Source organism: Rhopalosiphum padi, chromosome 2, assembly GCF_020882245.1.
Source record: "Rhopalosiphum padi isolate XX-2018 chromosome 2, ASM2088224v1, whole genome shotgun sequence".
In the NCBI taxonomy this organism is placed as follows: Eukaryota; Metazoa; Arthropoda; class Insecta; order Hemiptera; family Aphididae; genus Rhopalosiphum; species Rhopalosiphum padi.
The window spans coordinates 37025806-37052986 of NC_083598.1; the positions used below are offsets into that span (position 1 = coordinate 37025806).

At 29.0% G+C, this 27181-nt stretch overlaps 3 protein-coding genes across 3 annotated transcripts; all 3 read left to right on the forward strand.

Moving 5' to 3' along the window:
- The first annotated feature begins 1268 nt into the window (after positions 1-1268).
- On the forward strand, positions 1269-5084 carry LOC132920008 (ubiquitin-conjugating enzyme E2-17 kDa). Its single transcript, XM_060982000.1, has 6 exons — positions 1269-1671; positions 3343-3406; positions 4249-4280; positions 4347-4424; positions 4487-4592; positions 4657-5084. The coding sequence occupies exons 1-6, from the start codon at positions 1648-1650 to the stop codon at positions 4794-4796; spliced, it is 444 nt and encodes a 147-aa protein (XP_060837983.1). The 5' UTR covers positions 1269-1647; the 3' UTR covers positions 4797-5084.
- Positions 5085-14529: 9445 nt separating this feature from the next.
- Positions 14530-16077, forward strand: LOC132920035 (elongation factor 1-beta'). The gene is made up of 4 exons (XM_060982069.1): positions 14530-14710; positions 14810-15035; positions 15595-15784; positions 15852-16077. The coding sequence occupies exons 1-4, from the start codon at positions 14631-14633 to the stop codon at positions 16004-16006; spliced, it is 651 nt and encodes a 216-aa protein (XP_060838052.1). The 5' UTR covers positions 14530-14630; the 3' UTR covers positions 16007-16077.
- A 5377-nt stretch (positions 16078-21454) lies between these two features.
- Positions 21455-24106, forward strand: LOC132922030 (protein BCCIP homolog). Its single transcript, XM_060985330.1, has 6 exons — positions 21455-21831; positions 22352-22510; positions 22931-23035; positions 23150-23337; positions 23463-23625; positions 23706-24106. The coding sequence occupies exons 1-6, from the start codon at positions 21691-21693 to the stop codon at positions 23916-23918; spliced, it is 969 nt and encodes a 322-aa protein (XP_060841313.1). The 5' UTR covers positions 21455-21690; the 3' UTR covers positions 23919-24106.
- Positions 24107-27181: the final 3075 nt, after the last annotated feature.

Sequence of the window (27181 nt, forward strand, 5' to 3'; positions counted from 1 at the left end):
CGATAACTTTAATCGTTTTCCGAAAATAACGCCATCGGCGATAATATTATGTTGTTTAAAACAGATTCGGGCAATGTTTATATATTGACGAATTGATGAGCGTAGGCGAACAACAAATAAACGATGGGGAAACATATGACGGTGCATTTGTATACGTCATACGTATTATGCCGAAGTCGAAACAATGCAACAATACGAATTGCGGACTATTAACGGGAAACGATGTTTTTTGGTAAATCATTAAAAAAAATTCGCACGCCAACCGCGACGAAGAAATCAGAGAAGATACTCTAATCACTGCGTTCTGTGAGAAAACCGAGCGGAAAGATGAACAAAGAAGAGACCCTTCGCATGTCGTACTAGTCGAAGTAGTACACTTAAACGGATGCAAAATGAGTTATTATTTAATTTGTTTTCGAACAAAATACATGTAGGTAAATTTTTTTAAAGAAAGCCAGAATTCGAATATTGAGTGATTTCGTAGGAACGCATCTTACACGACACGGACATTAAAATAACATAGACCATAATATGACCATCCGAAATAATATCAGTTGAGTGTAATTTTTATATTGTTCTATGACGATGATAATAATAAAAATAATAAGAACTAAAAATCGAAATGTCCTAAATGAAGACCGTTCTACCAGTCGCCGTTTCGAGAGTATACCGGCGAGCGGCAACACGGCAGCAGCTGCTGTGCGGCAACGTCGGTGGTGGTGATAACGTCCGGTGGGACACCGCAGAATATTAGATATATTTTATGCTGTGGGGGACACGGGTCGACCTGTCCAGCCGAAACCACGTGATAAGAGGACGTTAGACAACGACGTTAAGGTACATCATGACCAAATAAAGGAATTCCCTTGTGGAGCCTGCAGCGGCAGCTGCAGCTGGCTGGTCGCGTCACCCATCAAATTCGTAACCGCACGTGACCGCAGCTGTTAACCAATAGTGGCAGCGAGACGACAGTCATCCGAAAAGACGAATACGTCACCGGCGGCTGCGTCAGTTAGTTGTTGTTGTTATCGGGAAAATACCAAAAAAACGAGCCACTAGGTCCCCGCCACAAGTGAACGAGTTCGGGCTAGATGACGACGGGGAACAACGACCGTGTCCGGGTTGCCGCCGCGTTCGCGTGCGTGCGTGCATACGAGCGATTCGAGCCGTCGGCGGCCATCTTGTATACTATATTTTACCGTGCTCTGTTCCCCGACACACGACCCCGCACGGCCATCCTTTTCTGATAACCCGCACGCACGCACGCACGCGCCCGCACTCACTTCAATCGCATACACGACGGTGGTATAATAAGCGGACACACTGACGCACACACTCACACACACACACACACACGCGTAGAATAATTCGTGTGCGCGTCGCTGCTGGTGGAACCGAATCTCACCAGCTCTACACTACACGACGACGACGACGGCGGTGAATACACACACGACAAAGACACCGCGATATTATTAATATTATTACGGTCGTCGGTTGTCTCGCGCGTACGCGTTTTCACGGCACACGGCGGTTCGGGCGTAACGCGTTTCACGTACACGAGACACACGGTTCATAGTCGACGCACACTCCTAAACACGACTACAAGAGCAACAACAACGACATTATCAATCACAGAATCGTCGTAAAATGGCGTTGAAACGTATCAATAAAGTAAGCAGTCGAAGCGAGTTCGCTAAGTATCATTATTATACAATTTTTGTTCATTTTCCGTCCTCCCCCCACCCCCGACCAACGTGGTGTGCGGTCGCGGCGGCGTGTGCACGGCGATGGCGGCGATGTCCTTTCGCATCGTGTCCGAGAGATTTGCTCATGGGACAAATCAGCGTCGGCTTACTCACCTTCGTTCCCTTTGAGAGATGTCTTCCCCTAAACCGTGGACCGCATACCAATATATGCAGTCGGTCGCTAATGAACAATCGGTGGCTCTGCGGTTTGGTTGCACGATACCACTCTAATGCCAGTGGCTCTTCTTTTCTGATGACCTAATGTCAGAGAAACATAAGAGTACTCACTCTCACATAGTCTATGGCCATACTATTTAATATACTTATTATATTTGTCTTTTTTTATCTCAAGGTCTGTTATCGATTAACAACAGTTGTATTAATACATTCTTAACATCAATCTCTCTTTATTCAATTATATATACTCCACGTTGGAATTGCGTAGAACGCCAGTTGTATTGTTTTATTATATTTAACAAAGCAAAAAATAGAACGCAATCCAATTCATTATGTGACACTACCTATTACTAATGCACCTTTATTTTTTTAACAATCAATTAATAAGTTGGTTGTGACTTTCTTCTTTTAAGCTTAATCTATTGAAAGTTAGTTAATAATTTCTGTTAGATTTTATATAAAGTGTATAATGTCTGATAAGTCTTTCGCTAAATCATTTTTAGTAAATTATATTTACTTGTAACCAGATTCCTCACAAATACATTACTAACATAACCTACAAAGTAGTTTCTTATTTTTACACTAACTAAATGCTACTTTAGCTTAAATTATATATATTGCGATACTCGGCTTTTGAACTAGAAATACATATAAAGGTTATGGGACTTTATAACAAGATATTTGCTTATAATTTCAATCTTTTATATTGGTAAATAGTTTCAATTTCAAAAATCATAAACCTATAAAAGTAAATTAGTATGTTCTAAATTGATTCGTTAAATTAAAATGTTTGCCTCTATACTGATAAGGTAGTTTTAGAAACATGAATGTGCTATAAACTATACTATATTTTTTAATTTATACATGATATGCACTTTTACAATTTAATTAGACACATAAGCATATGTAACATTATTTCATTATTTATTTTACAATTAGGTACTATTGAGTGACAATATCTTAATGTCATAAAAATAATTAATTGCTATAAACAGTTATTGTTAATTATATTAAAACAGATTTTAAATACTAACAAAAGAAATATAGTTTTATTATTATTATTTTCATTTTTTTTAATTAATGATACTTTATATAATTTAATAACCTTAAAATATATTTAAATATACTGAATTATTTATGCCCAGCTTATTATTAATGTTTAACTAAACTAAATATTTTCATTTTTTAAATTTATTCCGAATAAATTATCTCTTCATTTATAAATAAAAATGTTGTAAATATCAAAAAAAAAAAAAAAAAAAAAACTTCAATTATCTTGGTTTATAACATTTAATTATTTTAACTTTTAAATATATTTCGTTTATCATTAATATTATATTTATTCTTTATTATTATAGTACTTAATATTTATATTACAAGTACAACAGTTATTCCTAATCATTGTGATGATTGTTTTTAGGAACTTCAAGACTTAGGCAGAGACCCACCAGCACAATGCTCCGCTGGACCTGTAGGGGATGATTGTAAGTAAACAATTAAGTTAAAACGTGACAGTGATTTTATTGAATTTTAAAATAAAATCCTACATAAAACAAATTTAAATAAACACCTAATATTATTATTATTATAACTCACCAAAATTATATTTGAGCCTCCCATGTAAAATGTATAATTTTCTAAATCAGTATGATAAATGAAATTGTATTCTATTATTTATGTATTAAATGTATTTAAATATTTAATAGTATAAAAATTAATTTTAGGTAAAATGTATAATATATTTTCTAAATATTGAATACATTCAATTTAAACTAGTTATTAAATTACTAATCAAGATTGGATTACTTGAATAATAAAATATTGTTATTTATGTATAGTATTATTCATTTTATTTAATGTATTTTCTAACTAGTTTTATTACTTTGTAGAAGAGAATAGTTTTTTATTAAATATAATGTGTTTTCTATTATTTTAAGTTTTATACCTACTAAAAGGTATCCCATTTGAACAGTTAGTAAGAATTCTATTAAAATATTAAACAAATCATATTAAAACAACTTATTATTACCTTTTATTCACAATTATGGTTTTATCAATTAATTAGACATTAGTTATAGTATAATTGAAATATAAAAAAATTTCGTTTATACAATAAATTTGCAGTTTAGGATGAAAGTAAATGTGTACATTTATTGATATATTTATAATTTTTTATTGTTATAAATAAAATACAAATTTAATTTAAAAACATATTAATAATTTTAAAAATCGCATTTCACATATTTTACCATAATATCTTTTAAAATTAAACTGTCTTAATATTTATAAGTTTGTACTAAAGTATTGTGTTTCTTTTTAATTTTAGTATTTCATTGGCAAGCAACAATTATGGGACCAGTAAGTTCTGACAGATTTATTTTTTATTATTTTTCAAATTAATTATTTTTTTTTTTTTTTTTTTAGCCGGATAGTCCATACCAAGGTGGTGTGTTTTTCTTAACTATCCATTTTCCTACGGATTATCCATTTAAACCTCCAAAGGTTAGTACTTTTGTTTAATTTATAAATATCACTTTTTATTAACATTTTCATTCAATATTTAGGTTGCATTCACTACTAGAATCTATCATCCGAACATTAACAGTAATGGTAGCATTTGCCTTGATATTCTACGGTCTCAATGGTCACCAGCATTGACCATATCAAAAGGTAAATATAATTATATCAATAATCATTACCCCCATTATTATTAACAAAAAATATTTGCTTCCAGTTTTGTTGTCTATTTGCTCGTTGTTATGTGATCCAAATCCAGATGATCCGCTTGTTCCTGAGATTGCTAGGATATATAAAACAGACAGAGAAAAGTACAACGAATTAGCCAGGGAATGGACCCGCAAATATGCAATGTGATGGTTGTTTCAAAATATGTTGCCTGTCCGCCCGTTATCAGATTAACATTCTTTTTTTTTCGCCCTGTACAACTTCAAAAAGATCAATAATACACTTTCAATCTCCAACTCATCTGGTAAAATACAAAATATGGACACCTTATGGAAAATACTTTTTTAGTATGATTTGGAAAATATTTTATTTATAATGCCTATACATATTCTTTTTTTTTTTTACTTATCACTTTGTCAAAAAGTTCAATATTGAATGTGTAAGTGTCTCATAATATAGAGAACAAATTTAAAATAACATGGTGTTTATTTAGTAGTTAACTTTAATAATAATGCATATTATTTTTTTTTGGGATAAAAAGTGTAATATATACCATGTGCTGGTGGCGATTTATAACTGCCTTTTTACCTACCCATAAATAATTATAATATATATAGTTTTTCATTATTATTTATTTTATTATATTTTTAACTCATTTTTTAATAGTTAATAATCTACTTAACTTCAAATTCGATATTTTGTTTGTACGCAAGTTAAAATACCTTGGTTAATTTAAATTACCAATGTTTTATTAATCACCGTCATAAAATTGCATACTTAAAACTTTTAGATAAAATAATCATATTTTTATTTAATTAGTGGTTCAATTCATTTTTCAACATTCGGGTTCTTAGTACTATTTAATTATAATTTGTATAATATTAAACATTCTTATTTTACCACAGATATTCTAAACTGTTACCATTGCTGTGATAATTATAGATGGTACATCTAATTACAAACAATGGGTCTGTTATTCGTAAACTTTAAATGAGTTTAATATAAAATTGATTTACATCAATTTTTCGACAATACATTTAGCCAAAAAAATATTGAATATTTTATTACTTTTAACATGCTGAACAACAAATAAAATAATGTTTTATTTAATAAACAATAAGTTTTAAATGGTTTTAACAGTTGATGATTTGATTCAATTAACTATTATTATTATTATTATTATTATAATTTTTTTTTTTTTTTTGTACTGAATGAAACATCCTATTTTGTTAAGTTGTTTGTTATGAAATTTGAAAAACTCAGTATTCAATTTGCGGTGACGTAATTCACAATGCATAAAATGTTACAAGAAATTATTTAGGTGGTGTTCCTTGTACTGTATTTACTTGGTCAATAAATGGAAAAGAAGTTTTCCTGTACCCTTTCAAGTTTTGTGTCTTGTATGTGATAAAAGTAGGTAATGTACCAACTTATACTTTAATACATTTTGTATGTTCAATTTACCATTCTATACTCTTGTTTAACCAATAGCATAAATAACATTTAATTTTAATGTTACTGAGATTTTATAAATCATTTAATTGGGTATTTTATTAACAATAATTATACTTATATTTTGTGTGTATACATATATAATATATTTATATAATAATTAATTTAGATAAATGTATATACTATTATACATTTTTTAAATTGTTTTTTTTAGAAGTATATTTGAAGGGTCTAAACTTAATTGTGACTAAAAGTGAGTCCTTTAGTTATTACGTAAGTTAAAAATAAACATCACAAAGTATAAGCAATTATACATTGTATAAAGCTCTAATATTTTAATGCAAATACGACTATTTTAAAATGTTGATTGGTCGTGGTGATCATATTGGCTAATTAAATAATTTTTGTATAGAATCAACTTTTATATTCTATTTGTATCTTATAATTATTGTTTTGACATAAACCTACTAAATATAACACTTACTAGTACATAAATTTATGCTATTCAATTGTGCTATTTTGCTTTATTACTGAATAATAAAATAATTTTTATTTTTCATGAAATAATATACATACATTAATTACCTAAGGAACACAATAAGTTATCATAATGTGGGTAGTTTATTAATTGAGTAAAACTAAACAATAGGTAATGCAATAATAATAATTACCGATTCTGAATAAATTAGACAATTGTTATTAAAAATAAAAATCCTAACAATATTTCAGCTTATAGGTATTCATACTAATCACTAATTTTAGAGTAGGTCCAGTATGATTCTAAATTTAGCTTTCTACGTGCATACTATAATATATTTATATATGTTACGTATGTGGAATTTAACTGCGAATATAAAAAAATATAAACGCCACTCAATTGCAAGTGAATAATGAATGCACGGTATTAAAGTATGTTCACGTTTTATCTAAGAAAAACTAGTTTTAAAATAAGTAGGACAAATGTATCTAATGGCTACCTATAATGAAATATATTTCTTAATATGGCTAGTTACATGTTTTTAGTCCTCTTAACTCTGATATGAAATATAATAAATACACTTGATTGGGTAAAGGAAGACAGAAGCTTTGATCCATAAATCTGCGTTTGAATAATTTGGTGAATGTAATAATAAATACAAATTTCCTAACATCGTTGATCTTTATAATACACTACGCCTTAAGTAGTTGAGTGTAAGTCTAGAGTTGTAACTCTCGTCAGATGCTCGTTACAAAACGGGATGTTGGCAATGCTTATCATTAAAGGTACCAAATTACTAGATGATTATACGGACGTAACAGCTGATATGATTCTATATTGTTCTGTGATATTACTGCACAGACTTCTATATAATAAAAATGTATTAAATAGAAGTGTGTATTAGTGGTGTAGAGCATATAATTACTCTATAGTGTAGAGAAATCTTCATTGATAATAAAGTTATATTTAATGAAGTTGTGTCCCCAAATAATCGAAAATTTTCACCATAATTGGATTTTAATTAGATTTCCTCTAAGTTGTGATCTGTGGCTACCACTTGGCACTTACCATTAACAAGATTTCAGCCCGTTAGTAAGCTTAAAATTAAAAAAAAAATAAAAAGAACGTAATTTATAATCGCGAAAATCATTTAATATTATATTGTAGTTAAATTTTATTAGGTATAATAATTATAACTATGCTATGAAAATCTAAAATAAATTGACTTATTGATATTTCTTACACGATTTAACAAATATTTTTTACAAGGGCAGCAAAATATTTTAGGGGGGGGTTAAGAGTATAAATATATGTTATATTAAATAAAATATTAAATTATTATAAAATCTTATTTCAGGAGGATCTAAACCCTACTAACCACCTCTTGGCTACGGTCGTAATTCTTTATAAACGTAGTTTAAATTTTGACAAAATTGAATATTCCCGCGAAAAATGACAGTTTTTCATCGAATTATAAATGTTGTTTTTTTTTTTCCAAAAGTATTTATCTATGTATTGAACTATTGCAGGACCCTTAACACAATAAACGTTTTGCTATAACCACCTATAACGTTTTTTTAAATTTTAAAATATTTACTCATTTATCTTTTACGTATCCTACTATAGTACTATAGCTTCATCATAATGCAAACCGTGACGCGCAGTAATAACCAACCCAATATCATACGTTGACAATTTGTACACAACCTTAATTACTGCTTACTCAAACGATTACCAGCTATTGGGGCTCTTGAACTGACAGAATCGTCTTCCGGGTCAGTCAGAGGAATTTTGCTCCATTTCGATTTCAGTGGATAATCAATGTCTGGTGAACAAAGGCTTGCTCACCAGTATCTCATTAAAGTTAACTTATATGGATGCCATGGCCAACACAATTGACAAGACGAATTAATGAACGAAAAATGACTTGACGCAGAACATTGTGCCAATTATGGCAGTACTCAAAAAAATTTAAATAAAGGCAATTCGATTTTCGTACATGTCACGGTTAAAAGCATTCGGATCCATCACACACTCAAAGCTACACTGGACTAGACAAACAGTTAAAGATTTTGATTCAATGAGTGGATATGTGTAGTGTCGGAAACTTATTAAATCTATATTCTCTCCGTAGATAATATTAGAAAAATTCAACATAATGTTTGAATATTAAATACTGGATAGATCTATATTATTTGATAATAATTAATAATATTTTTATTTTATCTAAGGTTCTCCCAGAACGTGATAAGAATTGTGATGATAAAAATAAGTACCAAACAATAGGTACCCACTGTTAAAAACGGTCTGATTTTAGCAATTTGATTAAGTTTAATCTCTTTTCTTTGGTTAGGTTACTTTTTTGTGGTAAAAGAACCGGGTGAGCATCACTTCCCCCAAAAATAATCAAATGGTATGAAAACGCGCACAATTACGTATACCTATTTATTTATTATTTAGTATTTACCCATCATATTATTTCAATATTTGTAGGGTTTTATTTACTCAATAATTATGAGGCGGTAGATAGAAGGTACTATAGTTAAGTGTTTTTTCAAATACAGGGTCCGGCAAAAAACCTCCCATATATTTTCAAGAGGCAGTTGCAAATAAACAAATAGAAAAAATTCTTTTATTTTTTACTAATAAATATCATGCCATTTTTAATTATTTGTTTTAAACATTATATCGGTTAAGTGGTGTCCTCCGTTGTTAACACATTCATGAAGCCTTTCCCGATAGTTTTCCATAACTTTTCATCGTCATTACTGGTGTAATGGAAGCCAATGACTGGTTATTGGCTCCTTAAGTGCTTTTAGGGATGTGGGGCGATGATTGTACACTGTGCTTTTAAATATCCCCAAAGAATCTAATCAAAGAGTGATCACGTTAAAAAATTTAAATTCAGAACCAATTTTTTTTTAAAAAAACATTTTATTTTCGTTATTTTTTTGTTGGTTTTTATTTAGTTTTGGGCACGTATACCACTATCCATCGATACCCTCTCCACTGTTGTACCACCACCACAACTCACACAACGCTATTTCTAAATAAGGGAGGTTTTTTTGCTGGACCCTGTATAATTTGTTAGAAAAGTCACAAATAAATGCCTTTTCTCTTTTACCGATATGAATATGAATATTTTCATGTCTCATTCAAAATGGCAAAATTCTTTTGAAATTAATGATACCTACATTACAGATATTGCATTTTTCATGATAATCCCTAGAATGAAATTTATATGAATCAAACTGTGCTAAAACACAGTAACCACACACATTACATGTTAAAGGCTTTTACTTTAAATCAAATGTTTCCCAAATTCATATACCTAATTAATAAATTCTGATTGATTTTGGATAAGAACTTCCTTCAAATTATATATACTTACAAATTAAATTATTTTGTATATTAAATGAAGAATCATAATTATTATAACTGCACATTATTATGTAGATTATAATAAAAATAAATTGATCAAACATACCTACATGACAAAACATTGTTTTACGAGTACTTTATTATTCAATACTACATTTTGTACATTAGTTTAAATTAAATTTTTTTATTAATTTAAGTTTATATTAAAAGGAATTAGAACTATCAGAAGTTTGAAATTTGTGTGCATATTCACATCTCTTTATAATTTAACACATTTATATAATATGTTTAAATGTGTATATACCAACCTATATGTAACATACTATAATATGTTTAACAATAAATTAGATATGTTTATTAGTCATACAATTTAGAATTATGTTAGTTTTTGTATAGATGACATTTTAATGATGTTTATTAAATCAGTGGCGTAATTTGAGGGGGAGCAAGGTGGGCATTTGCCCCTGTCTGATTTTAAAAGCAGCCCAATGGGCCGGTGTTCGATTTTTGCCATTTAACCATTATTATATTTTTATTTGGTAATTTAAAAAAACTGTATATTAAAGTTGTATAAGAAGTTGCATAGTATTGTTCTATATTTGTATCAATTGTTATGTATATTTTGTTAGTGTCTTTGTAAAATAAGAACTAATTACTAATATAATAACTACTTGGAGTCTTTTTGTAACAAGTCAAAGAATATTTTTTTTTCAAAACTATTTTATTGTAATACTTTATAAAACGTTAATATTTCTCGTTTCTTGATATAAATAATTATTTAATTGGTATTTAATAAAAATATGTTCGCAATGTAACTATAAGATAAGAATAACAGTGTTGGGTAATTTTCCACACCGCCTTCATTATTAAACGACGTACAATAAAATTGTCCGTATTGTTTAATAACTTTATGAGGTATTACACGAGGCGCGTTTTTTTTATTGTGGTGTCCCCAGTAGACCTAATCCACATCGTAAGCGAGAACGCATCATAATATGCAGGTGCGTATTTAAGTAGGGGCGTAGTGACGTCAATCATTAATATTTTTCACAACAAATGTGTGCCATAAAGAAAATATAGAATACTATAGTATTTATTTTACATGGTGTTCTATAGGTATTAACAGTTTCACCATTGTGCGGCGTAGAATAATTTTTTAGTTTTTTTTTACTGAGGGGGAGGCGGCAAAATATGTGTTGCCTTTATCCTAAAATTCCTAAATACGCCACTGATCATATGAATGCATTCAAATAATAAAAAAAAATATACAACAACTTAAACTATAACTATGTAGATATTAATAATATAATATATAATTTATTTCAATAAGGAAACCTAGGAATAAAAATACGATTTTCGCTATTGTATAAGCTACAAAAACGGGTAATGTGTATAATATGTGTGTTGCCGGCCGGCGATAGTCAATGTGTTGGATGAGTGGATGAGAGATGAGCGCTGATGCGTAAGGGGACAACTAAATAAAAATTATACTATAAAACAAACACATCCTGGTTACACTTGATGAGCTTCTTATTAATGCTGCAAATCTATTCCTCCTGGTTGAGTTACAGCCAACACATTTCCCATCATCTTTGTGACAAATTCTTCTTCACTAATAAATATTATATATAATTTACTGTACCTACTACGATTCTAAAAATTATAATATAATACAAACAAATCCTTTCGACAGTTGATATTAAGATGAGATTCTTATTGATGCTGCCAATCTTCCTCCGGGTTGAAACAAAGCCGAGTGCCGACACATTTTCCATCAGCTCAATGACAAATTCATCGTCGGTGAGTAGTCCATGATCCAGCTAAATGTTTGGTTCCTATAAAACTTCAACTAATGTGCAGATTAAATGTAATTTAAACTTATAGAAAAAACAATTTTAATATTTCAGAAATCTGTGTTGGTGTTCTTTTATTTTTGAATTTAAATTAATTTTAAATTTTATATTCATAATTTATCAATTAAAAATGTAAACAGGAACTAAGAAGATTATAGTATTTGCAGTTTAACTTTCTGTTCGGTGGCCACCTTTTAAATTCCTCACTCTCTTTTATAAGAAAGTTAAACAGCACAATAACTATAAAAAATATAAATTTAAACATATACAAAGACGAACTAGCTATGTGATAAGAAAAAATATTGAAAAAATTGGTAATTTATCAACGTATTATTAAAATAAAAAGAACACCTAAAAACGGTACAGTATATTATCTGAAAAAATCAAAAAAAAAACTAAAAGTTAAATATAATTTAAGTAAATATTCATAATATACTGTACTACTGTTCAAAAAATTATAGTATTAAACAAACACAGCCTTGCGACACTTGTTATTCAGATGAGCTTCTTATTGATGCTGCCAATCGTCCTCCGGGTTGAAATTATACAAGGATATAACGTAATTATTTCAGTTTTGTTATTTTCCCGATATTATTGCGAGATCTGAATTTTTTTGTTTTATTTTACTATTTACCACCCAAAGTACCAAATAGATCATATTTGCTACTAGAATTCATGACAAACAGAAAATAAACTACATAATTGTTTATGTTAATTGTTAATTTTTCGCTACGTCCAGGATCTAAGGTTTACTTAACGACTTTATTTTATTCTTGGCAATTTCATCATTAATGCATGGTCGGTAACCTTTTTGAATTCTCAGGCCACATTCACAAATTAAAAACAGTTTGCGGACCAGAAGAAATAAAAATTTTATTTAATTATTTACTAAGGAAAAAATATTATCTAGAATTTTAAAATAATAAAATATAAATAAAAAAAAAATTTCAGTGTTTTAGAATTTAAAACGGGTCGTATATACAATAACCCGCTGGTTGCCGACTACTTCATTGGACTGGACGATCGGAAATAAAATATAGGTCTATCATCGGGGGTAACGGCTTATAGAAGTCAATAAAAAGTAAATTTATTACTACCCCGAAATTATATAGGACAATTAACCTACGTAAGTATTCTTCAACGCTTTTCGGCAAAAATCAAGCTGTGCCATATTAAAGTTCAAACGTGCACCGTCACCGAAGAAACAGCTAGTTTATTTCTTCATTCGTCTTCTTTACGCTTCGGAATGAAATTATTGAAATATTTTATGAAAATGAGAGTACTTGTCATGTACTGAAGGCTGTTGTTTGACGACTGTTCAATAAAATTATAAGAATCGTTAATCGTCTCCTACAAATGACGACGATTGTCGTTTGCCATGTATGATAAATATTATAATAATGTTATTTTATAGAACTCTTTGAGATTTTATAGGATTTATTATTATATTTCAGCAGTCTTGCATACGAAACTTTTGGTATTTAATTAATTTCATACGTAAAATCATAATAATTGTATATTATCTGGATATTTTTTTTAAATTATAATTTTATAACGGTTATTAACGGTTTTATACGGTTTGGCTAAACTAAATGATTAATAATTTTAAAAATATTTAAAAGTTTAATGATTAAACTGATATTACATACTAAATAGTTAATAGATTATGATCCATTACATATAATAAAGAATAAGGACTTAAAAAATTAATAAAATTAATTTCTAAATACAAGCAGTTATTCACATTCAACTCGTTATACACATGTGACTATATCATTCCCGTTTCAGTACCGTCCTGTTTAGGAATAATACATTAATACATACCTACTCATATTTTTTTTACTGATTTTAAAATCAATCGAAAAGTTCTAATTAATATGCTCAGATAATTTGCGATACTAATATATATATAATAAATGCATCTATTTATGGTATTATTATTTATACATTTATTAGAACTTCTTATAATATAATTTGTTGGATCTTGGATAGGTATCTTATAAAAAAAAACAACCTAACTAGAAACTAATTAAATAATTCATAATATTTTTAAAATGATGTCTGTATATTATATAGAAAATGCTTATATGAAGTGACAATTCAAGTATCTTCGTTATTCATTTTTGAGTTACTCAAAATAAAAAACAAAATCGATTTAGTCAAAAAATTTTTTTGGCATAAAAATTGGTTTTTTTTTTTTTGTTTTTCTTTTCCGACGCCTTTTATAACTATTAGGAATTTTTTATTTATGTTATAAAATTATAAAATATAAATACATTTTTATTGCTCCGTTAGGCGATGACAAAAAAACACCATTTTTAAAATCAATACATATTACATTCATTGTTCGACTAAGAATTTAAAAAAGTTCGAAGAAACTATTACTTTATTTCGTTGTGTACCTCGACAGTTGTCACACTTAGTTTCTTTACGAAATACGGATGTATATTATGTATCAAATTATAAATTTGATTTCAACAATAAATCTTTCAATCTTTGAATAGGTACATAAACAATTAAAACAATGATTCTCACTTCTCAGCGAAGATTGTTTATAAAACTGTATAAACGTTTATTTCTAAGTATATTTTATAAAATATTTATATTTATGGAACAAGTGTCATTTAGAAAAATGGTTTTTTGGAACAAAATATGATACTCCGTCTTTATCAATGTCTAGTGTTGGCGACTTGGCAGTTGGCGATAATGCCGATAATCTTTTTTCTCTCTTTCTTTTCCAACTCGAAACTTGTAACAGTTGTAACGTGTTGAGTTTTTATTTTCAAAAAAGTAAGAACTTCCGAAATAATTAATACTTCGGACTGACGTAACACGTTAGGAAACATATTAAAATACACGATGGCTGCCGTAGACTTAAAAACCCCGCAAGGCGTGCAATTCCTCGAAAACTACTTGAGCCTGAAAAGTTACATTGTTGGGTAAGCAGCTAACCTAAAAACCATGAGTACTCAATGCTCACTTGGTGTACTAAAGCGTTCGTAATGTTCGTATATTATTTTTTGGTACACATGTTTCAGATACGAGCCATCCACGGCTGACGTTGATACTTTTGCCGCAATTCAAGCACCCCAGGCCAAGACGCCTAATGTGCTCAGGTGGTACAACCACATCAAGTCGTTCACTGACAAAGAGCGCACCCAGTTCCCAAACAAAAAAGCCGAGTTCTCAGCATCTGCGGCTAGTGCTGCGAAACCGGCAGATGATGACGACGATGTAGATCTATTCGGTTCCGATGATGAAGACGTACTTATTGCATTTTTATTTAATATAATAATAATTGATTTACCTACCTGATATTAACTTATTGCTTTACTATTGGTTTAGATTAGAATGTGTTGAGGCTTCAGTGGTGTAAATCTTTTTTTATTTTTTTGTATAAAGGGAGCAAACCGAGCAATTTATCAGCCACCACCCACCCACCATCATTAACTAATAATAAAAAAATCATATATTTTTTTTCAAAGTGTACAATCCCAGATAAATTAAATTGTACCAACAAATTAGTAAGACACCACAAAATTATTTTTTTTGGTTGTGGTGTAGGAGAAAGTTTATCCATGTCTCTAAAATGTCTATCACTGATTGGTTTATCGATTTACAATCATATGATACTTATATGCTCAAATTTTAAAAATATCAGTCTTAAAATGCACATATCTATTAAAATGTGGCCCTCGTGTTAATTTAATTTTAGTTAATAAATAATTAAGTTAATACTACTCATCTATAATATTCTTCAATTAAATTTTAATTGTATTCGTTTTATTTTTTTATGTTATTTCAATTGATAATATGTTTCCAGGATGAAGAAAAAGAACGCATTAAACAAGAAAGACTAAAGGCTTATGCTGAAAAGAAAGCCACCAAAAAAGTAATTATCGCCAAGAGTAGCATTGTACTGGATGTTAAACCATGGGATGATGAAACCGATATGAAACAATTAGAAACACAAGTCCGAACCATTAACATGGATGGTTTAGTGTGGGGAGCTTGTAAGTGTTAAATAAATATAATTTCTGGAATTTATATTTTTATTATAATTTGGTTGTTATATTACAGCAAAATTAGTCGAAATTGCTTTTGGTATCAAGAAACTCCAAATTATGTGTATTGTAGAAGATGATAAAGTATCTGTCGATGCTCTTACAGAAACCATCCAAGAATTCGAAGATTTTGTTCAATCTGTGGACATTGCTGCATTCAACAAAATTTAAGATATTTTAATTCTTAGATATTTGTCAATTTACTTCAGAAACATGAAAATATAAAGCCAATTAATTTTTAACTAATGAAAGTTTTATAATTATTTTATTTTTTTGTTGTTCATAAATCATAATTTATATTTGCAATGAAATAACAACAATAATTGTACTGTTATTGATATCCACAGTTTAATAATAATTTATAATTAAATAAATTATAGTAACATGGCCTCTAGCAATCTAAAATGCTTGCCAATCATTAACTAAGAGTTAATGCCACAATCTTTAAACTAAAAGCATTATATTATTCTTAGTTCATAGTTCTAAATTTCTAATTGAAAAAAATGTTATTTATTGCAAATAATAATAGATTTAAAAAAAATTGCATTTTCGTGATACTTATCACATCAAATGAATGCATCATGATTACATAATTAATATAATATTTATATTAATTTATTATTGGGTTTTCTGAAAAAAAAAATGAATATGATGCAACATTTGTTATTTATTATTATTACCACTGAATAGATATAATATTACATTACATTTTTGATTATCATAGAACTTCTGTTACATGTCACTTAACGACTAACATTATTATCGTAAGTAAATCATGCATAGAAGTTGCAGATCCAAATTATTGGTATAGTGGTACATGGAATAGAGCATGTTCTATTTTTAGAAAACATGATTAGTCATGACTAGAATTGACTGATGAGCAAAAATAATTTGTTTTGACTATGATTTATCAGTGTGCGGGTTTTCACTGAATTACATGTGTTATTTTTTTAATTAGTCATAATAAAGCTGCCTAAGTCTACTAAACAGTTTTGGTTTGCGGCTGGCCTAACATTCACGTAAGCAAATTAAAATAACTACTTTTTTCAAATTATTTTATTTTATCATCATCATATATAGTGTATATTAATATTATATACCAATTCATAAAATATTAAAATTAGTATAGATGTAATAATTAGAAATATAAGCAAGATTTTTGTCCATCACTCTCTTGGTCCTGTTGAATGAGGTTTTACTGTGTATATTTTATACAATTTATTCAAATTTTAAAGTTCTTGAACTCTTGTATTATCTATATAATTTTATTATCTAGACCACCCTAAAAATCATTAAAATTATATTAGTATTGAAATATTTTCAATGTAAGTGGGCAGTCTGCGTTTGGGCGAATTGCTTTTTTAGTTTTTACCTGCATGATAAAGGTAGTTTTTGAGCGAGACAAACTGAACTTGTATTATCGTGTATTTGTGTTAGTTAATTTATGTAAAATATGGATCTTAAAATTGAATATATTTTTAATAAAAAACGAAATAAACAATGCATTTTAATTGAAAATTATATTTTTCGTCGATCTTACCACTTTTTTTTTCTTTATAATGATTATACAATCTATACTTTATAGCATAATAAGTATAAGTGACAAGTGACAAAAACTAAACATGATAAAGCGTGATTAAGAAGTCGCCCACTAGTGACTCTTTGCGTGATCTTACCACTTTAAAAACCGGGTCTTTTCGTTTTCTGTGTACTAACAGAAGGTATACCGAGTGTTTTAGTAAATTCTACCATCGATAAAATACTATCTTTTTCAAATAATAATAAACATAAATCATAATCACAACCAAAAGCTGATCATAATTTAGCTGTTCAGTGTAGAAGAATAGAACCGCCGTCAAAAGGAAATAAGGTCGCCCAAACACATTACAATGTTTTAAAATCAATCGTCTCCGCAAACACATTATGCTAAATTGCCAAAACTCATTGCAATATTTAAAAATTCGCTTAACAGTTAACGTCCGTGTAAGTTGTCGATATTTATACACATTTTTTTAAATTATTGTTTTTAAATTTTCTTATTGCCATCTATCAAATGCCGAGAGTTTCATTTCACTCCAGTGAAAAATTATTGTTTAAAAACCATTGATATGGTTAGGTATTGTTCTTTAAATGTGTTATGTGTTTGCTATCTTTCTAACACTATAATAATTACAAATACATTTTTATACAAAATGTCAATATGAAAGGGATGTGAAAAGAGATAATTGATTTAATTTTGATTTTCCACTTGGAAAACCATTTTGAAATTTGCGGAGCCGGTATATTATGACTGACGAAAGAATTGCCGCCTGCCTATGTCGTACTTCTTCAACGCAAGTACCTATAAGGCTCTATAGTATCTACTTAGCTAGTAGTAAATTTTCGGAGTTTGGAATATCAGCCACAGAATTAAATAATTTTAATTTTTTAATGATTTATCATTCTGTGTATCAGCTATGTAAATTTTATAATGGTTTGGTGATATTCGCTTGATCGTTTCAATGATAATTTGAAATACTCTTGCTTAGATTTGAAATTGCGATGATAGGAAATCTCCTTGATAGACGAGGAATGAGCGGTCTTATAGATACGATTTAATCAACAAGTAGAATTGAGCTGGCAGAAACTTTTTAATTTAAAGAGCAAGCCACTAGCCAGTGTATGGCACACTCGGTCAAAAGCTTGGATAGCCGATAGGTACGTCTAAGAATACTTCCGGGCAGAAGTTTCTTTTACACAAACAATGAGGCTATTTTTATTAACAATTCGGTGGAATGAGTGTTTGTTATCATTTTTGGGACTTAAGAGTGGGTCTGATTCGTTATAGCATAACTTTTTAAAAATAATTTCCCTAATACCTACTGATAATAAGATTTATTGGTCTGTATCAGGAAGGGTAATTTTTTAGTTTTTAAGTTTGTGTAGGTATACAAATTAAGAATGACTACGGTTTCCAAAATAGTGGAAAGTAGGATTATTTCAACATACAAATATAAATGTAAGTGAAAAGTACAACAGATTTTTTAAGAAGATGTTTGAATATCTTGTTTGATATTTTGTCGTGCTCGGGTGATTTTTTACTTATAGTTTTTGTATCAATTGTTTTACTTTATTGGACAATTATTTGTGTTTGGTAGGGATTGACATACTAATATAGGTAACAGGCTATTTAAGAGGACGCCACACGGGCGAAAATACCGTACAATAACATGCCAATTTTGTTCCAATAATACGGCTTACTGAATGGTTTTAGAGCAAAATACCTTAATTAAAAGTTGTAGAGGATAGTTATACATATAGAGTGACGTAACAAGACTCAATTTTTGATATTTTTATTTTTTTTACCAATTAGCATCTGAACTAGTACTTAAATATTTAGTAAAATAGTATGTAAACTGCTTGGTTTAATATTCAAAATAAGATTTTGAAGATGCAAAAAAAAAAAAATCATTTTGACCACTTTTAGGAGTATTGTGGAATAGGGTCGATATCATGTATTTTTAAAAGCGGCGGGTTTCCCGCCATTTAATTGTGACGTCACTCCGCATGTTCTATATCACCCGTGCGCCGTGCGGTCATGCATTCGCGCTCAATATTGTTATTTGTAGACTGTTGTTTTCATGATTCATCAACATCTCCGACTTTGAATGTGCTTTAATTTAAACACTTTATTTTTTAACAATTTAATTTTTATCATTTGATATTTATTTTAATAATTTTACACAATGGAAACAAACAAACTTAAAAATAGCGTTTATAAATACTGCTTTGTTCCACTTTGTAAAAACACAAGTGTAAGTACTATACCAGATAGCTTTGGTTTTTTCCAATAACAATCAACTGACTCTTCACTTTTTCTATGTAAATACATAAGAAATGCTAAGCTATGTTTACATCCACCTAAAAGTTTAATAAGAAAGAATAATTTTAAAAACTAGGTATAATTTTACATAAATATGTACTTTAACCATAATACTTAAAATGTATACTTTTAAATAATTAGGTATAATTAGTATTTATTAATATAAAATATGTTTTTTACCTAATGAAGCTGCACAGTCATCACAATTAACATCCACAATTTTCTCTTCCTCTTCATCCACAGTTAAAGCTACTTTATAGTTTTTCTGTCTTACTCTATGTTCTGGACATATTTGTCCTTTAACTAAACAAATATTTCCTTGGCGCAATAGTTTGACATATCCAATAGCTGAATCACCATAGCTTTCTCGTGTTGATCTATATACAATTAAGTAGGTACTTAATTTGAGTTTTGTACAATATTGAAATATAGCCACAAGTAGTAAGGAAGGTATTACCTATTGAAAATGTTATAAGTGTATAGCAAACTTACCTTTGGGCTTTTGATCCTCTAAGCTCAGGATCATTAAAACTATCACTGTTTTTTATATAATCATTAACCATGTATATATTTATTTTGGGTATATTACTAGCACAAGCTTTATCAAACAGTTTAGTTGACATTATAATTTTTAAGATAGAAAATAACTGTTTTATACCATAATGAATTGTTCAAAAAAAAATAAAGATTTAATGTTATATAGAAAAACAATATTTTATCACTGCCACACATTAAAACAAAACATCAATAATTATTTTAAACGTTTAATCATCATACGGAATTTCAAGTAGGAATCTATTTTTAAAATCATTGTAATACTAATAGTATTAACGTGGTGGTGAGTGGTGAGGCTAGCAGGGCCTTTGCCCGTGGCCTCGCAGCTCAAACCATGTACTTTTTTTAATATAAAAGGGCCTCGTAGTATATTTTTCTCAAGGACTCGCAAAAGCTAGCACCGGCCCTGAATACTTACTCGTCTATTGTATTATTATTACTATTACTATTTGTATTTCTATTCGCCATGGTCATTGCGACACTACTCCTAATAAATTAAATATTATTTGTTTTATACCTAATATTATATTATTATAATATATAGGTGTATATTTAAAATACCTACTATAAGTTATGAATAAATAGTTAAACACATCTACATCTTATATAATAATGCAGTCCATAAACACTAATTTTGTTATTATTAAGGGTTTTTTTTTGTTATGTTATATTATGTAACTAATCAGCCCCATCAAAAAATATTCCTGGATTCGCCACTGAATTTATATGCAGTAGAATAATATAATAATCGTATAAAAGTGACATCCTAGCACCTAACTGGGCTTAGGTTGCTTAAACAAGCAAATTGCTTTGCCGGATTGTCGAGTAAACAATGCCTCGCCGCGGTGCCGCGGCAGTCGTCATGCGGAGTGACGTCACGGAATAGACACGCCTACTTATTCCATACTACAGCCGCCCGCGACATTTCGAAAGCCAGTATATCCATAAAAATCCAAAATAAAAAAAAAAAAAAAATACCATTCTCTATAATTTTTCACGTAGATTTAGAAAAGTATAGAAAAAAAAAATTGTTCAGATACTAATTATTCACAAGTAAAACAGTGAAAAAAAAACAGAAAACGCAAAACGATTTTTTAATTGTATTCTGTCTTATCATTTATGATTTATCATCAGGTCGCCGTCGTGAACACATTTGAATGTATTTAAATATTTATTCTATAACCTCAAAATGTTATCGTTATCACAGACGTGCAGCTTGAGAGTAACTATGAAATGTACAGAATGTGGTTGTCGTTGTATTGAAATTGAAAATAACATACATACATAAACTATTTTTATTTATACGAATAAACGATAAACAATAACAACAGCTTTACACTATTGTCTATTACAGTTTACATCTCAAATTACACACGTGTTCAGATTTTTTTAAGCTAACTACGCGATCCAGTCGGAATAAACGAATAGTATCGTGACCATGTCGGAACCGGCAAGAAAACGAGGCGTGCTAGCCGGCGGTGAATCGAGTACTAGTGGTGAATCAAGCACCGGTGGCGAATCTAGTACCATCGGGTCTAGCTCTACCGATTCCGATGATAATCTTGATGAAATGGTTACGGTAAATATTAATGAACAAGCCTCTCGGTATAGCAGGGGATAAAAAGGTCGACTGTAGATTTGCAGGATCCAACAATAATTTTTGACGAAAAAACGAATAAATTTAACTGTGGACAACCAATAATAATGTTACGACTACCTTATTTTGTAAATGTTTAATTTATTAAATGTTAACTAAATAATAATCCGGGACCAAATAATTGACCTATTTACATATTGTCATTTACAATCGCTGGAAATAGTATGGAAGTATATTATATATATAAATATACTAAATCTCTCTCATAAAGCAGTTTCATTGTTTCAATATTATTATTCTTTCATAGGTCTTATTTTTGAGAACAATTGATAATGCAAAAAACATATTACTACTTTTGTAATAAAAGTGTAAAACAAATTTTAGATCTGTTTAAATAAAAAAAAAAATGTTAATTGTTACAATTTATAAATATTAACTCCAATTATAGTATCCAGTTTTGTATGTTCTAGTGTTGACTAATATTGTGTTTATTTCATTTCAGTCAGTACTTGACGTTGAATTTGAAGGGCGCAGTCCACAACCCTCAGACTTTCATAGTATTAAACAGTTATTACAACAGCTGTTTTTAAAAGCTCCAGTGAACCTGTCTAATTTGTCTTCAGTACTGATAAATCAACACGGAATTGGATCAGTGATCAAGGTATAGTTTCATAACTTAAGATGATGCCATATACAGTATACGTTGTCTCTGCAGTCTTACAAGCTGTACAACATAGCAAACTTATAATCTTATAAAATTATAGTCCTACCCTAATAGTACCCTATGTCTTTAACTACTCAATGCAGTTAGATCTTAAGATAAAATACTTTGAAGAAGAACTAAATCTATTACATTATCACAGCATTAAACCACCAACTTGACTGAAAAAAATCCAGTGGTCCCTACAATTCTTAGGAATCTCCCATGACATCTTAAATTAAAATGATATCACGACTTGCTACATAAAAGCTAAAAATCCCCCCATCCCCCCCCAAACAAAAATCATAATCAAAATTGCATATTGTTCCTATGAACAGATTGTAAATATATTTTAAAATAAAATAAATCTTTATGATATAGCAAGTTCATGATGATGATGACGATGACGATGATGATGATGATGATGACATTGTTGATGTCAACCAAGTATTTGGAATAACTTCAATTCTCAATATTACTGAGAAGGTAATGTCACTGATATTCTAATTTTATAATCTAATGCTTTTTCTGAAGCATTGTATAGGTTTTACTTATACTACTATTGTGCCCTTTTAATATTAAAATATTTATTTGTTACAGACAAGTGAATGTGTAGAAAATTTACACAAATTAATGTTGGACTTGAGCAACCAACATAGTGATAGTGACACAACACGATTTATAAACAAATTGTTGAGTGATGATTCAAAACAAGTTGGGTTGTTAATAAACGAAAGATATGTTAACATACCCCCGCCAATTTCTGTGCCATTATTTCATGCTATTCGGTATTATTATACTTATTTAATAAATAAAAATAATATTCTATTTTCTCTTAGCACTGAAAACAATTGTTTGATGATTTTAAAACTGTATTGTTTTAAATTATATAATGTATGTAATATGATTTCAGCAAGGAATTATTTAGTTTAAAATCTAAGAACCCATCATATAATTTTGATTATCTTATTATGATAAGCAAACTATACAAAATGAAAAAAGATAAGAAGGAAAACAAAAATCTTGAGGGTTGCGAAGTATTTTGGTCAAATGCTGAAGAGGAGTTCTTTGACGAAGTATACAAATAATGAAACAAAAATATAATTTATTTAATGTGTATACATTATTGAACATGATTTATTTAAATGTTTTTCAGGCTGCAGATTACAAGTTTGAGTTTTGTGTGCAAAATGACAAGGGTACTGGCTTGGCAGGTAACTGGGTAGAATCAGATCCTGAAATGGTTCCTTTTAGACGTGTTCTGATTTTCACTTTGGAAAAATTCCATGCAATAACAAACACGCTGGCATCTTTTTTGGAACCAGCAGGTACTGTTTATAACAGTGCATATAAGCCTGGATCTATCTGAAGATTATTTCATTGTTTATATTGATATGTATATTTTTTTTTTTTATCAAGTTGAATTAAATTGAGTTTTTTTTTTCAAAATAATCTAATGGCATAAAATATATATAAAAAAAAACAATTTTGATAGCTTTTCTTACATACTATTAATTTATATATATTCATGATAAAATACATTATTATAAGAGTTTATTTAATGACTATTTTTTTAAAATATTAATGCCTTTTCTGTCTCATTTCTATTAATAGTTATAATAAATGTCTTTATTCCAAAATAGAAAATGATTTAAGTTTTAGAGAACAGATATTCTCTAAAATTTGGAATACCAGTTTTTTTTATAAAATAATAGTTTATTAAATTAAATATTTATTATTGAGTAAAATATTATATCATACCTTTGGACAAGGTTCAGCGTTGAATTTCTTATTTACCAGGGCCCTCAAAATAAATAAACTATATAATGCATTGTTTGCTTATTTAATGATATCTGTAGTATGTACTAATTACTTACAACTTGCTATATTATAGATTCTTTTAAAACACTTTAAACACATTTTACATAAATTAATACATACTTTTTATTTTATTTATTCTTCAAGAAGATAGTGGGCCCCACTGAACATGTTCATGTGGGAGCCCATGAGTTCATATACTCTAGGTATACATACAACAAATAGTCTGACAAAAAATTAAGTTACTCATTACACATTTTTTATATGTGTAAATTTTAATATTATTTAATTAATTTGTTAATTATTACTTATTTATCAAAGGTAGAATAAGTTGGTACTTATAATATTTTATATCCTATAATAAGTCTTAGAATATGTAAATAATCATTATTAAGTAGGTACTCAATATTTGTGTCTTATGACTTATGAAGAATAAAAATAGAATTAACCAACTAGGTATTTAATATTTTAAATTTAAAGTTATTATTATTTTTAAAAGCTAGGAATTGCTGGTACTAAATGTTAGAGGGCAAAATTTTACATTTATCATTTTGTTTTATAAAATTTATTTTATTTTGTTTAAATCATCGACATCAATTTCTACGTTATTTTTATAAAATATTTTTGGTTATTTATGTTAAAAAGTTTAAAACCAAAACGTGATTCTTGAAAATTATCCTAAACTCTAGAGTTATGAAGTATGATTCATTAAATCAACAGTCAGCATTGGCGAACTGCTGCCAAGAAAGGCAGAAAACTAGAACATCAAAATATCTTATTGTTGTAGATAGTGTTATTAATTTATTATATAGAATTGACAAAGATTTTTTTTTGTCTTTGTCTAGGCATCATTTATTTATAATTTTATCCCTCTAGACTCCAATAAAAATTATTTGGGTTAAATTATCTAGTTATCGGTTGTTAAAATATAGCACCCGTAATCAGTGGCGCCAAAGTCCAAAATTTTTCCTATGGCATTATACACCTCTACATAAAATGTTGACACCCACCTAGGTTAGGTTCAGTGGCGGCGCCAAGGACGGACCATGGCCCTACTTGGAAATGCTTGGCCCTACCACTAGCCTAACCTTAGACATTATAATATATATTCATTTTTAATTTTTTTAGCCCTACCTTATAATTGTTGGCCTCCTATCTTGGTCCTAATCTAGAAAAAAATTTTGATGCCGCGCCGCCACTGGTTAAGTAATATGGAATTGCTTCCTGCATAAAATAAAGTGTACGAAATGAATCCCAAATAAAATTACTTTCCAGTATATGTACAAATCAATAATCTTATAATATTTTACTAGGTATTTACGATGTCTGGGAAAGTTTATAAATATAATTTTATATCTTGTTGTATCTAGTAGTACTACTGTAGTAGTTATCAAATTTCACCACAGAACAATCACTTAATTATTATTATTGTCTATTGATGTAATGAAAAAAATAAAAAATATTATTATTGACCAATATATGTATGTAGCATTGTAGCGTATAATATGAATATATTATACTGAGTAACACTTTTAAGTTTTAACCATACCTATTACCATATTTTTTTTTTTTTTTTTTAGTTAATGAAAATAAGAAAATTGAAAAAAATATAATAATATAATGTATATATGTAATATATAATGTCTACAAACATTTTAAAATTTTTAAATAAATATATAAAATATTTTGTATTTTCGGACTTTTTGTCCAACACTAAAAATGCGCTCGGACTTTTTGTCCGACTATAAAAACTGAATCCGGACTTTAAGTCCAACTTTTTTTAAAACGGACTTTTTGTCCACGGTCTTTTTGACCGATTACCGTTTGAAGTATAAAATATTTTATATATCTATAATAATTCTATACCGTTCTGACGTCCTAAGTCTGTATAAAATGGGAAGGAAATTGTTGCTGAATGAATATAATATAATAATTTGAAAAGTTAATTTAAAAAGATTGTATTATTTGTATTTTCACGAAAGCTTGAGGGAACCAATTCGTATGTTACCAATAGACAACCCGGGTCCCGGCCTCCCGGGAACCAACTCCTAGTCGTCCGTTAGGTTAATCGGTTAATGTAAATTTGCAATGACAAAGGTCATACCTTTAATAGGCCCCTACCTATTTACCCACTGTCCATAAATATAAATTATAATTGTAATTATATCAATACGGGTACAAACTACAAGCGACCCACTGCAGTAACTATATTTTATATACAAGTATGTGAATATGTCATATGTGACTCATTGTGACTACAGAAATACAGAATATATAAATAAAATGGCTTAATAATATATAAATTCAGCTATGAAATATATTAAATAAATCTATTTATTTTGTATTTTTGTAGTCGTAAGGAACAATATGTTGGTCTTTGGTATTATTTATAATATATGTAGATTAGATAATAACTACAAATACCGACCACAAGGATTTCTAAAAATAATAACCTGAATTGCAGTATTTGCACCGCCCGACGGCCGATTGTAAACTTCGCCGCCAGAAATCAAACTAGTAGAATACCTTTTGTCCTTTTAGATAAAAGAAGGTAATGAAAAGGTCTAATGTAAACTCCGCCAAACTTATTTTCTTACCTCGCCTGTATAATGGGTTTATGGAAACTTCACCAGCATTAAGGCCTTCCTACATTAAATTAAAATATGTTGACATCCGTCGCGATGACATACGCCGAAGTTTCTAAAATCGATGTGTACAATTTAATAGTATATCTCAACTGAATAAACTAAAAAAATCAGAATTAAAAAAAAAGTATAATATTAGAGAACACGATAAACTTAACTTTTAACAATG